This window comes from Microtus oregoni, unplaced genomic scaffold (assembly GCF_018167655.1).
Source record: "Microtus oregoni isolate MIOR12 unplaced genomic scaffold, Mior012 000006F_ref0000085, whole genome shotgun sequence".
Taxonomy (NCBI): Eukaryota; Metazoa; Chordata; class Mammalia; order Rodentia; family Cricetidae; genus Microtus; species Microtus oregoni.
The window spans coordinates 44888247-44901114 of record NW_024543065.1 but is presented as its reverse complement, the minus strand read 5'-3'; the positions used below and the strand labels follow the sequence as shown (position 1 = coordinate 44901114).

At 47.8% G+C, this 12868-nt stretch overlaps 1 protein-coding gene across 1 annotated transcript; it reads right to left on the bottom strand.

The window, feature by feature from the left end:
• Positions 1-938: 938 nt before the first annotated feature.
• On the bottom strand, positions 939-7862 carry Aurkc (aurora kinase C). The gene is made up of 7 exons (XM_041654912.1): positions 7605-7862; positions 7119-7152; positions 6711-6902; positions 5817-5955; positions 2647-2795; positions 1353-1527; positions 939-1202 (listed from the first exon to the last, which is right to left on the bottom strand). Exons 2-7 carry the CDS (start codon positions 7139-7141, stop codon positions 1032-1034), a joined length of 849 nt encoding a protein of 282 aa, XP_041510846.1. The 5' UTR covers positions 7142-7152; positions 7605-7862; the 3' UTR covers positions 939-1031.
• Between the last annotated feature and the right edge of the window lie 5006 nt (positions 7863-12868).

The window sequence follows — 12868 nt, the reverse complement described above, 5'->3', positions numbered from 1 at the left end:
CTAATCCACCCCCTTTTCATTTATTACTTAATTTGTATATGTGTGAGCATGGGTGTGCCTCCATACGTGAGTGGAAGCACAAGGACTCAGTCTGCCCCCAGAACCCTGGAACCAACTGAACACAGTGATATGCATTTGTGGTCTTAGCGCTAGGGAGCTGGAGATAGGAGGATCAGCATTTCATTGACCAGCCAGTCTAGCCAAGTCGGTGAGCTTCATGTTGAAAGAACTACCATCTCAAAAAAATGAGATGGAAGCGTGGCATGGTGGCACCGAGGAGGAAGAGGCAGGCGGATCTCTAAGTTTGAGGCCAGCCTGGTCTACACAGGGAGTTCCAAGACAGCCAAGGCTGTTAACACAGAGAAGCTCTGTCTTGAAATATCAAACAAACTAAGCAAAAAATGACCTGGAGAGTGTTATGTTTTTCTGGTCCGACAAACCTCTCCACCAACACAATAATCCAAATCAGACCAAATTAGAAGCCAGGTTTAATGGATGCCAGTGCTCCCAGGTGGCCCTGGGGGTGGGGGTGGGGGGACACAAAAACCCAGGAAAACATGTTTGTTCTCTGGAGGGCGGTTTAAACAGCCTGTGGGAATGGTCTTGACCTTCTCTGGGGCGGGGTGACCATTTGGCAGGATTTCTCAGAGATGGAGTCTGGACTGTGGCAACTCCCAGGGGAAGGGGCTTGATATGGAACTTTCCACCCAACATTCCATAATGGATGCCAGGAGCTGGGGTGAAGCCCCCAGCCAAACATTTCAGACTCTTTGGATAAGGATGTTAAGAGCTGAGGTGATGCTTCCAACCAAACAGGGAGCAATAGAGGGAGATACAAGATATGGAACCCTGGACTTCACCCCCACCACACACGCAAGACAAAAGATTCTATCACATTGACATGCTAACTCACACAACCAAAAAGATTGATATTAATCAGTTTTAATTCACATCTTACAAAAGAAAACAAACAAAACAGATGAAATAACAGAGCCTGGAGAAAAACACAAACTAATAGAGACAGGCAGAGCTCAGGAAGCCGTCTGATTACAGGGAGGTAGCATCCTACGAGAGTGGTCCCGGACCCAGCGGTGCTTCAGGATCTGGTCCAGGTTCAGTCGTTCCGAGGGATGGTACCTAAGAAGCTTGGAGATCAAGTCCTGTGCCCCCACAGGAACCGACTGAGGAAACCTCAAATCCACCTAATGAGCCAGGGAAGAAGAATGACGAGCTAGTTTATCTCTTTAGCTCGTGTCCTCTGGGTTCTATCAGAATCTCCTGTAAGCACTCCCACCCTCAGCAGGCAGGGCTGGGTCCCTGATGTGTGGACTCCGCACGTGTGGCCAGCTCACCTTGAGGATGCGCTTGTATGTCTCGTTGTGAGTGCTGCTCTCGAAGGGAGGATTTCCCACCAGCAGCTCATAGCAGAGCACCCCAATACACCACAGATCCACCTTCTCATCATACGTTCTTCCTTCAATCATTTCCGGGGGCAGGTAGTCCAGAGTCCCGCACATCGTCTTCCTCCTAGAGCAGGACACAGAAGGGAGTGCTGAGCACACATGTGGACACACAGAGAATTCTTTAAGATTCAGGGCAGGTATAGGAGGCTCACTTCTCTAATCCAGACACTTGAGAAGGTGGGAGGTAGAAAAGAATAGTGTGCGTTTGAGGCTAGAATGAGCTAGAGGCCAGGCAGGACTACAACAGAAGAAACTGTCAATCATTCGGAGAAGGCTGGGCTGGAGAGATGACTCAGCGGCTAAGAGCACTGGCTGCTCTTCTTAAGGACCCTGTATGGACTTCCCAGTACCCACGTGGCAGCCATAACCATCTACAACTCCAGTTCCAGGGGATTTGATGCCCTCTTCGGCCTTCATGGGCACTGGGCACCAGGTATGACAAGTGGTGTACAAGACACACGTGCAGGCAAAACACCCATACACTTAAGATTAAAAATTCAAAACCAAAACCCGAAAACTCAAGAGAAGGCAAGCACTGTAAAGGAAAATGCATTAATCCCATGCTTTAAAATTATTCAGTGAGGTGTAGTAAATCACACCTGAAACAGGAGGATTGCTCTAAGTTTGAAGCCAGCCTGGTCTATAGAGTGAGGAGGAAGAAGATTTGGAACATAATGATGATATATCACGAGGATCCAAGCAAATGTAGCTATCAACACAGAAAAATTCATTCCTGGAATGCTTACTAATTTACATGGAATCTTTTGGCAAAGGCACATACTACTAAAGACCAGGAAAGAAAAGCTCTGGCTGGGCCTACACATACACACACACACACACACACACACACGCTCAGTGTCTTTATTGCTCTCCACTTTATTCCTTTAAGGCAAGGTCTCTCTCTGAACCTTACCCAGTCATTTCAGCCAGGCAGCAAGCTTCTAGGAGCTGCCTATTTCCACCCCTTAGCTCTGTGCTTCCAAAGAAAATGCTCTTGCCCACTGACCTATCACTCAACCCAAATCTCTCACTCTGCAAATGCATTTTAGATGTATGCATTTGGAAAAGATGGTGCCCAAATACAAGCCTCAGTCTGTATCTGGGTCTTAACATGTGAGATGATTTCACCTAGAAAACTCCTCAATGGTATGAGGGTCCCACCCCCATCAAACCTGGGACCTACCTGAGAGAGGGGGTATGCACAGACCAACCAAAGTCTGCGATCTTCACCTCACCCCTGAGCCCCAGCAGGAGATTCTCTGGCTTGATGTCCCTATGAATCACCTTCTTCTCATGACAGTAGGTGAGGGCATCTGCCAATTCCTCTATTATCTGTGTGAACAAAAGCAATCTGGTAGGGGAAAGACTGGCACGGCCTCCTTGTGAGGTAGAATAGGCGTCATGAATTTTAAGACTGCAAAGCAATCTCATTTCCTCACTAATAATTCCAGTGTTTCTCTATGTGTACACACATGCATATGTGGAGCCTAGAGAACAGTCTTCAGCGTGGCTCCTTACTGTCCATCCACCTTGTCTGTTGTCTCACTGTACAGGCAGCCCAGATTAGCCTTAAACTCAAGAGCTCTGCAGGCCTTTGCTTTCTGAGTTTGGGATTAAAGGTATGCACCGCCATGCCCTCCTGGTTCCCCAATATCTTTAATATAGCACCATGGTTATAGCTCCGAGTGGACACTAAAATGGGCAGATCCTCCCTGTGGACTTGGCACAGTAAGTAGTCAGATATGGAACCTATGCCGAGCCAATCAGATAATCCCTGAAAGCATCCATCTCAAGAAACATCCATTTTGATGTCCAGTTGACCCAACTACTGCTCATGGGATATGGCTGCTATGGCTCCCCTTTCAGCACCCTATAAAATCTCAGGTAACATTTTTTTTTTGGGGGGGGGGTCACTATGTAACCCTCCTGGCCTGGAATTTGACGTGAACCAGGCTGACCTTGAACTCCTGATCATTCTGCCTCAGTCTTCTAAGTGCTGGAATTATAGGCCTGCAAAACTACCCTTCCACTATATGCTTATGGTTTCACTTCCTGTATCACAGAGTTGGACCTTTTATATACTGTTCTCATGTTTATTATTAGATTTTTGTTTTGTGCATGCACAGGTCCCAGGACTACCTTCTGGATTTGTTCTCTCCTTCTACCATATGGGTCTCAGGAGGCCAAACTTATGTGCTCAGCCTAGGTAGTAAGCATCTTTACCCACCGAGCCAGCTTTCGAGCCCACGTTATATCAGATGCTTGACATAAAGACTCCAGGTATGGTGCAGTAGCCAGCATTCGGGCACCAGAGTCAAGAGGATCTCTGAGGCCAGTCTGGACTGCACAGAGTGTTCCAGGTCACAGCTACTGTCCTAGTTAGGATTACTATTGCTGTGACGAAACACCACGACCAAAGAAAGAGCAAGCTGGGGAGGAAGGGAGTTGCCAGGCTTACACTTCAGCATTGCTGTTCATCACCTTAGGAAATAAGGACAGGCCTGGAAGATGGAGCTGATGCAGAGGCCATGGAGGGAGCTGCTTACTGGCCTGCTTCCCAGTCCACCTTCTTATAGAACCCAGGACCAGCGGATGGCACCACCCACCATGTGCTGGGATCTCCCCCACTGAGCACTAAAAGAAAAATGCCTTACAGCTGGATCTCACTGAAGCATTTCCTCAGCTGAGCTCCTTCCTCTGATGACTCTAGATTGTGTCAAGGCACAAACACGTCACTATCAAGTCACAACCCTTCCTTTCTTATTCATCCCCAAGATCTTAAATAACTTTAAAAACACAGTCTTTACAAACTCAAATACATTTAAAACTTCAGCCCCTTTAAAATAGCCAATCTCTTTAATAAAAATACAAAGTGTTTTAAAATTCAGGTCTCTCAATTGTGGGCTATTTATCCTGTAAAATACTTTCTTATTTCAAGGTGGAAAAAAAGTAGGGAACAGTCACAATCAAATCAAAGCATAACAAAATTCCAACCGTCCAATATCTGGGATCCACTCACGACCTTCTGGTCTATTCTAGAGAGCGCGGGTCACTTCTCTGGCTCTGCCCTGCACACACAGCTTGTCTTCTAGGCACCAGCCAGCTTCCACTCCACTGCTGCTACTGTGGCCCTCCCCAACTGATCACTAAACGAGAAAATGCCTTACAGCCAGTCTCACTGACGCATTTTCTCAGCTGAGCTCCTTCCTCTGATGACTCTAGCTTGTGTCAAGTTGGCACACAAAACCACCCAACACAGCTACATAGCTGAGACTCTGTTTTCAAGAAGAAAAAAAAATTCCCAAACTATGAACACTAATATTCTAGAACTACATTAGGAATCAAACCCAGGGCGGTGGTGGCGCACACCTTTAATCCTAGCACTTGGGAGGCAGAGGCAAACAGATCTCTGAGTCTGAGGCCAACCTGGTCTACAAGAGCTGGTTCCAGGACAGGTTCCAAAGCTAACAGAGAAACCCTGTCTCGAAAAACCAAAAAACAAACAAACAAACCAAAACCCACCGAACCCAGGGCTGTACACACACTAGACAAGTGGACGACCAAGTTACATCTCAGCACCCCAGAAAAAAATTCTAATAAAAACAGTCTAAAGCTGGGTGCCATGGCACATGCCTGTCATCCTAGCACTCAGAATGCTCCAAGCTCAGGCCAATTTGGGCTATACAGAAGTTGCAAGTCACTCTTGGCTACCTAGCACCCTGAGTCAGGTATAATGGCATATGTCTATAATACCAGCACATGTGGGGCTCTCCCAAGAGACTCACAGATTTCAGATCAGCCTGGAGATTCTGGTGAAGCCTGAGCTAGCCTGGGCTACCTAGCAATGTTTCCAACTCAGAAAGAAAGTGGGGGGTGGGGATGAAGGCCAGCAAGATATCTCAGTGGGTAGGGAAGCTTGCTGTGCAAGCCTGGTGACCTGAGTTTCCTATAAGCTGGAGACCTGGCAACCCTGTAACCCATGTAAAGGTGGAAATAGAAAGCGGACTCCTCCCTCCATGACTTCCACATGAGCACTGTGGCATGTATGGTCCCCCTCCCACGTCACACACAAATACACATAATAATAAATTAAGCTGGGTGGTGGTAGCACATGCCTTTAATCCCTGCACTAGGGCGGCAGAGGCAGGAGGATCTATATGAGTTCAAGGCCAACCTGGTCTACAGAGCAAATTCTAGGACAGGCTCCAAAGCTACACAGAGAAACCCTGTCTCAAAAACACCCAAAATAATAATAATAATAATAAATTAAGAAAAAGTGGGAAGGGGATATTGGCAACCACAAACAGTAACTCATCACATGCTCAACCCTTAGGGCCCCAGAGCTCCCCTCACCGTGGCTGTACGCTGCTCATCTAACACACGGTTTCTCTGAAGCTCCTTATAGAGTTCGCCCCGTGGAGCATATTCCAGAATTAAGTACACCCGGCGAGCATCGTGGAAGTAGTTGTACAGGCGTAGGACATTCGGGTGTCTGAGGAGGAATGAGGGAAGAGTCGGAGCAGGCCTGAAGGCACAGCACGTAACAGCACTTGTTGCCAAGGCTGCCAGCCTGAGTTCTGTCCCCAGAACCAGTATGGCGGAAGGTGAGAATCAACTCCTGCAAGCTGTTCTCCGCACTGCGACACACACAGCCCACATGCCGCCCCATCCCCTAATAAATTAAAACAACAACTACTTCTTTTGGGGAATGGTGGCACACGTCTTTAATCCCAGCGCTCAGGAGGCAGAGGCAGGCGGATCTCTGTGATTTCAAGGCCAGCCTGGTCTACAGAGCGAGTTCCAAGACAGCCAGGGCAACACAGAGAAACCTGTCTCAAAAATCAAGACAAAACAAACAACAATCCAACTACTTGTGTCTATTGTGTAGCGCTGGCTGGCCTGGAACTCACTATGGAGACCAGGCTGGCCTCAGACTTAGTGACCTGTTTCTGCCTCCCAAGTGCTGGGGATAAAGGAATGATTAAAAAAAAAAAAAAAAAAAGTCACCTGAGGAGCAATACTGGAGGTTTGACATCTGACCTTCACAAAGGTACACACACAAGACTGGTGTGTCCCACTGGGAGAGAATGTTACAAGGTCTAACTGGAATGAGCTACAGAGAAAAATCTTCAGGGTGAAAACGGAACTTTGGAACTCGTGGGGAAGGCCACGTTCAGAGATCAGGCCAGCAGGAGGAAAGCGGGAGCCTGAAACCCCAGCTTGGCATCCCACACAGACTATGCTTACTGTAGGTGTGCCTGGATCTCCACCTCCCGTCGAAGCTGATGCTCCAATCCCTCCTTCTCTATCTGGGACTTGAAGAGGACCTTCAGGGCCACAATGAAATGGTTTTCCTTGAGTCGAGCCAGGTACACATTCCCAAATTTCCCCTTGCCCAGAGGACGCCCTATTTCAAAGTCATCGATGGTGAAAGGCCTCCTGAACAGAAGAAGAGATGACCGCATTTAGAGACTAGCGGGTTAGGGACCCCCCAAGAACCCCCCACCCCACCATTCGGTCTGATCACAGCCCCAGCACTGGGTGTTCAATGAGGAAACAGCGTCTTGGACTCATTGGCCACTGCTCCACTTGCCCAGCTTCTTCACCCGAGTCCCATCTTCTTCCTTCTTCTAGAAACCATGGCAAAGCACTCACCTGGTTGAGGTGCTGGGTTCCATCTGGCCAGTCGCTAAGGGTAAGAGGGAGGAAAAGATGGGTGTGGCAGTGGAATGGGGAGGCAGGAGGGTCACAAGTTCAAAGTCATTCCCCACTACACAACAACTTTGAGGCCCACTTAGACTACAAGAGACCCTGTCAGAGATTGGGCAAGGGAGGGGTTAAGAGTATTACAGAAGGGGAGGAGGGAGAGTGAGGGAAGCTGGAGAGGACGAGGAAGGGAAAGAGGAAAAGGGAGGGAAAGGAAAAAGTGAAGGGCTGCAGGAGAATTGGGGGGGGGGGGGAGAAATGGGAGAAAGAACCGAGGAGGAACCGGAAAGGGAAGACTGACGTTTTCAGGGCCCAAGTCAGAAACCCTTACGGGGGACCCCAAAGGGGCCTCTTTCTGCGTCTATCCTCCTGCCTCGGCCACCCCCGTGTCGGGATGACACCTTGAACTTTGGCCCCGGTTCCCATTCCTCTTACTTGTGGGCGTAGCTGCGCCCGAGGGCGGCCAGCGTCTACCCTGAACTCTGGAGAAGAGGTGACGGCAAGCTGAAGTCCCGCCGGCTGCTTGGGTCCGGGGGCCCCAGAAAAGGGGTGGGCGGGTAACGCTCCGGCGGCGGCCTCTCCGACGGCCCAGAAGGCCCCAGCCCACTAAAGGAACCGGGCGGCGCACTCACAGGCAAACCAGGACGGGCGGGGATCAAGACATTTGGAGAAAGCGCCCGGCCCGGGACTCGTCGACTCCGGTGGCTCCCCATTGGTTGAGCTTTCCGACGTCAACGGCGTACCCAATAGGATAGCATGAGAAGCAAGTTTCCGCCACGAGGGAGCTCGGCCAATAGGATGACGGGGGCGGGACCAGACGGGAAGGTGGGGTTAGCGAGATTTCAGAGGTCAGCACGACGAGCTGTGCGCGTGTCAGTGCGCGTACAAATGAATGTCAGTCAACTTCAGGAGCTTCGCTGTGTGTCAATGCGCGTGCAAATGAATGTCAACTTCAGGGGCCTCGCTGTAAGAAATATTATGTGTCTTTTCTATCAAGTACTATAAAACTTGTGTTTATTAGGATAGGGAATTAAAATATTTATAAAAAAAAAAAGATCCCGTCCATCAAGGACAGTGGTGGCGTACGCCTTTAATCCCGGCTCTGGGCAGGCAGAGACAGTTCGAAACCAGCCTGGTCTACAAAGCAATTTCCAGGACAGCGAAGGCTACACAGGGAAACCCTGTCTCGGAGAACAAAACAAACAAAAATCCTGTCCACCATGCCCCCTGACAGGATCTCATTATGAAGTTCTGGATCTCCTGATACTTTTAGACCAGGCTGGCCTGGAATTCACACACATATCCACCTACTTCTGCCTCAGAAGCGCTGCAATCAAACATGTGTGCTCTGCCCTGGGGCCTGCCAAGTGTTCTAATCCTTCCTACCAAGTAAAAGTTCACACAAAGGCTCACTGCTTTCTTTCAGGAATTTGATGGTCTGGAGCAGTAACCCTTTCCCCTTCCTCTATTTCTTCTTTTCAGACTAGCCAATTTGAGTAAGATCACAAAATCCAACCCAGTCAATGGGGGGTCAACTACCACTGAGTGAGAATAAAGAATACACTTCTTGTCTCTACGTGTGTTCGATTTTCTGAACCCAACCAATAATCAAGAGTGTCAAGCCCGGCGGTGGTGGTGCCTGCCTTTAATCCCAACACTTGGGAAGCATAGACAGGCGAATATCTATGAGTTCAGCCTTGTCTACAGAGTGAGTTCCAGCATGGGCTCCAAAGCTACAGGGAAACCCTATCTCGAAAAAACAAAACCAAAACAAAGTGTTGGTCCAGGAATGGAGCCCTGTGAGAATTCTGAGTGCTTGTGAGAACCATCCAAGAAAATAAGAGTCTTGTGCCCTCAAAAATTATTCTTGAGCTGTTTTCATACCCCTCCCAGGTGTCGTGGTTAGGACTGAGCTTACTTCAAAAACACTTCAAATTGAATTCATTCAGACCAGAAACAAGACAAATTTTGTTTGCAGCAGATCAACTGAAAATGCAAGCTTGGTGAGGAGTGGGTGGTGCACACCTTTAATCCCAGCACTTGGGAGTCAGAGGTGAGTGTATCTCTTGAGTCCAGGGCCAGCCTGGTGGTCTACAGAGCAAGTTCCAGGACAGCCCGGGCTATGTAGAGATTCTGTCTCAAAAAAGAATATAGCAAGAGGATTTCTGATAGGCAGCGATGACTGCTGTGAAGAACAGGAGAAAACGTCTCCAGAAAGAACTTCTAACTGCCTGTTTTAAAGGAGGGGGGAAGGGCTCTGGCTCTTGTGTGGTGCTGGGAATTGAACACAGACTTGTGTTACACTCTACAAATGAGAAATCCCTGGCTCTCCATTTATTCTTAAAATTCTTTTATTAATTTTGTGTATACGTGTTTTTTCCTGCATACCACATGACTACACAGTGCCCTTGGGGACCATACGAGAACATTGGATCCCATAGGACTAGAGTTACAGATATTGTGAGCTGCCACGTGAGTGTTGGGACTCGAACCTGGATTCTCTGGAAGGGCAGCCGTGTGTGTGTGTGTGTGTGTGTGTGTGTGTGTGTGTGTGTGTGTGTTGAACTGGGTGAACCAAAGCCTCATTCATGCTAGTCAAACATTCTCACTCACATCCCCAGTCCCTGTCCTCTTATCTTTAAGACAGATTGTCTTCCTTTTCCTTTGCATTTGTCCTTAGACACAGATTACCCACGCCAGTTACTTATGAGGCAGACTAGACTGAGAAGAAAATATAACCCAGGCCTCCTTTGTGGTGCAGATCTACAATTCCACCTACTGGAGAAGCTGAGGCAGGAGGATAAAAAGGTCAAGCAAGAGGACTCAGTTGATAAAGGTGCTTGCTGCCTGGTCACACATGCACACTGAAAAGTGATTTGTTTTGTGTTGGGACATGTTGTGGGAATGTGTTGTGCACCATATGCATGCCGAGGGCCTGAGGAGGCCAGAACAGGTTATCAGATGCTCTGTTACAGACAGTTGTGAGCGGCCATTAGAGCTGAGGATCACATCAGGAGCCCCTGAAAGAGGAGAGGGGTCAGCGCTCTTAACTACTGAGTCATTTCTTCAGCCCCATGAAAGCAAGCAAGTTCAAGTCTAGCCGGGTAACTTAGTGAGACCCTGACTCTAAACAGTAACAAGGCCTGGGGTATAGTGCAGTGGTGCACTGTTTGCCTAGCATGTGCGAGAACCCGGGTTCAGGACCGGTGAGATGGCTCAGTGGGTAAAGATGCTTGCTGCCACCGCTGAGCATCTACGCTCAGCCCTCAGAACCCACATGAAGCGAAGAACTGACTCCACGGCGTCGTCCTTTGCCGCGACAGGTGCCGTGCACACACGGACAGAAACAAATGTATTTTAAAACATGTTTTAAAGAACCTGGGCTCAATATCAGTATAAAAAGAAATCTTAAAAGACAAGGCTAGGGAGGAGGCTCAGAGGTTAAGGGCTCTGACTGCTCTTCCAGAGACTGGGTTTGACTCCCATCAGACATGAAGTGGCTCACAACTGTCTCTAGCTCCAGTCTCAGAGAGTCTGATACCCTCCTAAGGCTTCTCTAGGCCAGGAATGCATGTGGTTCACAGATATACATATAGGCAAAACACCCATACACACATAAATACAATTTTAAAAAAGGACGGAGTGAGGGAGAGTGGGAAGGGAATTAAGGGAACAAAAAGGAAGAAAACATCAAAAAGTAAGGGGGCACAGAAAGAGAAAGAAGCCATCACTCCAGGGTCTCTTTGCATTTCTCACTGGCTGAGTCAACTGATAAAAGTCTAAATTGCTGTGAAGGGGTGGCAAGCTAGCTCAGAGGGTAAAGGCACTCATTACCAAACCTGAGAACGTGAGTTTGACCCTTGGAGAACACATAGTGGAAAGAGACCAGACTCCTGAAAATGGTCCTCCGCCCTCTACAGGAGCACTGTGGCATGTCCTCCTCCCAGACAATCAAGTATAATAAAGAATTGCTGTGGCATTGCCTGTATACAAAGATTAACCATGGCTTTAAGAGAGTTATCTGAAGATATATATATATATATATATACACATATATATACATACATATATATACATATATACATTTTTAATTTTTATTGCTTAGGGTTTTATTTTTTTTCTTTAGCTTTTTTTTGAAACAGGATCACTCTGTAGCCCAGGTTGGTCTGGAATTCACTATAAAGCCCAGGGCTTGTCATGTAGCCCCTGGATAACTAGGTAGTGCAAGCTGCCTCAAGCATTACACAATCCTCCTGCCTCTGCCTCCTGATTGCTAGGGTTGAAGGCACACTACATTTGGTGGCTTCTTCCTCTTCTTTTTCTATGGAGAGAGGGTCTTGTCATGTACCCCAGCTGGCCTGGAACGCATAGGTTCACCTGCCTGTTTCCTGAGTGCTGGGATTAAAGATGTGCATGGCTAGTGCCCACAGGGATTAGTTGCAAATGGAGTTAGGGATGGCTGTTAGCCACCATGCGGATTCTGGGAACCAGACCCAAGTACTCTGCAAGCACAACAGCGCTCTTAACACGGAGCTAGCTCAGCTACAGGGCTATGTCTCAGACCTTGTCTCAGGAAAAAAAGATCGGAACTACAGAGCCACACTAGGGAGAGCTATTATCCTCTGCTTGATTTGGCTTGAAAAATACTCCTTATTCAAACTGCGTGGTGGTGGCACACACCTGTAATCCCAGCACTCTGCAGGCAGTGGTAGGCGGATCTCTGCGAGTTTCAGATTACTGGTTGATGAAGTGATGTTCCACAACAGCCAGGGCTACACTGAGAAACCCTGTCTTAAAAAAAACAAAACACAGAGGCTGGAGAGATGGCTCAGAGGTTAAGAGCACTGACTGCTCTTCCAGAGGTCCTGAGTTCAATTCCCAGCAACCATATGGTGGCTCACAGCCATCTGTAATGAGATTTGGTGCCCTCTTCTGGCCAGCAGACATTCAGAACACTGTATACATAATAAATCTTTAAAAAAAATACAAAAAAAAAACTTTTTTAAAAAAAATCTAAAATTGTCTGTGCACATATGATGCTGAACGTGTATGGGGGGGACATGAGTCAAATAATCCCAAGCTGACTCCAGAAACAGTATTCTAAGGTTTTCCTTTATTAAAGGGGAAAACTCATGGAACAGGAATGGGGATCCAACCTCAAGGTGTGGAACATAGGAAGAAGAGAGTGAGTTGGGCAGGGCAGCGGCTTTTTGGGTCCCAAAGTCATGTCCCAACCAGGTCCAGCCTCTTAAAGGCCATTGGCTGAAGGAGGTTCCCCATCACCTCCCCACTTTGTCTAAATAACAGAGTTCCAAACCCAAAACAAAACTATATACACTAAGAACATATATCAAGTATAAAATTAGAATTACAACCAGCATAAACAATATTAAGCAAGGAGCATATGCTAACTGTTTTAATAATCATTCTCTCCTAAGGAGTCTAAGTCTTGTATTAGAAATGGCTTGGCTAGCCGGGTGGTGGTGGTGCACACCTTTAATCCCAGCACTTGGGAGGCAGAGGCAGGTGGATCTCTGTGAGTTCGACACCAGCCTGGTCTACAAAAGCAATTTCTAGGACAGGCTCCAAAGCAACAGAGAAACTCTGTCAAAAAGAAAGAAAGAAAGAAAGAAAGAAAGGAAGGAAGGAAAGAAAGAGAGAGAGAGAGAGAGAGAAAGGGCTTAGCTAGATCATAAGAG

What these genes read in the sequence shown, in the direction of transcription:
- Aurkc (XM_041654912.1), bottom strand. Translation starts at nt 7,141, where the DNA reads ATGGAACCCAGCACCTCAACCAG. An exon ending in ATGAGCAGCGTACAGCCACG is followed by an intron (nt 2,796 to 5,816) that starts GTGAGGGGAGCT and finishes TTGTTCACACAG; the next exon opens with ATAATAGAGGAATTGGCAGA. An exon ending in GTGCATACCCCCTCTCTCAG is followed by an intron (nt 1,528 to 2,646) that starts GTAGGTCCCAGG and finishes GTCCTGCTCTAG; the next exon opens with GAGGAAGACGATGTGCGGGA.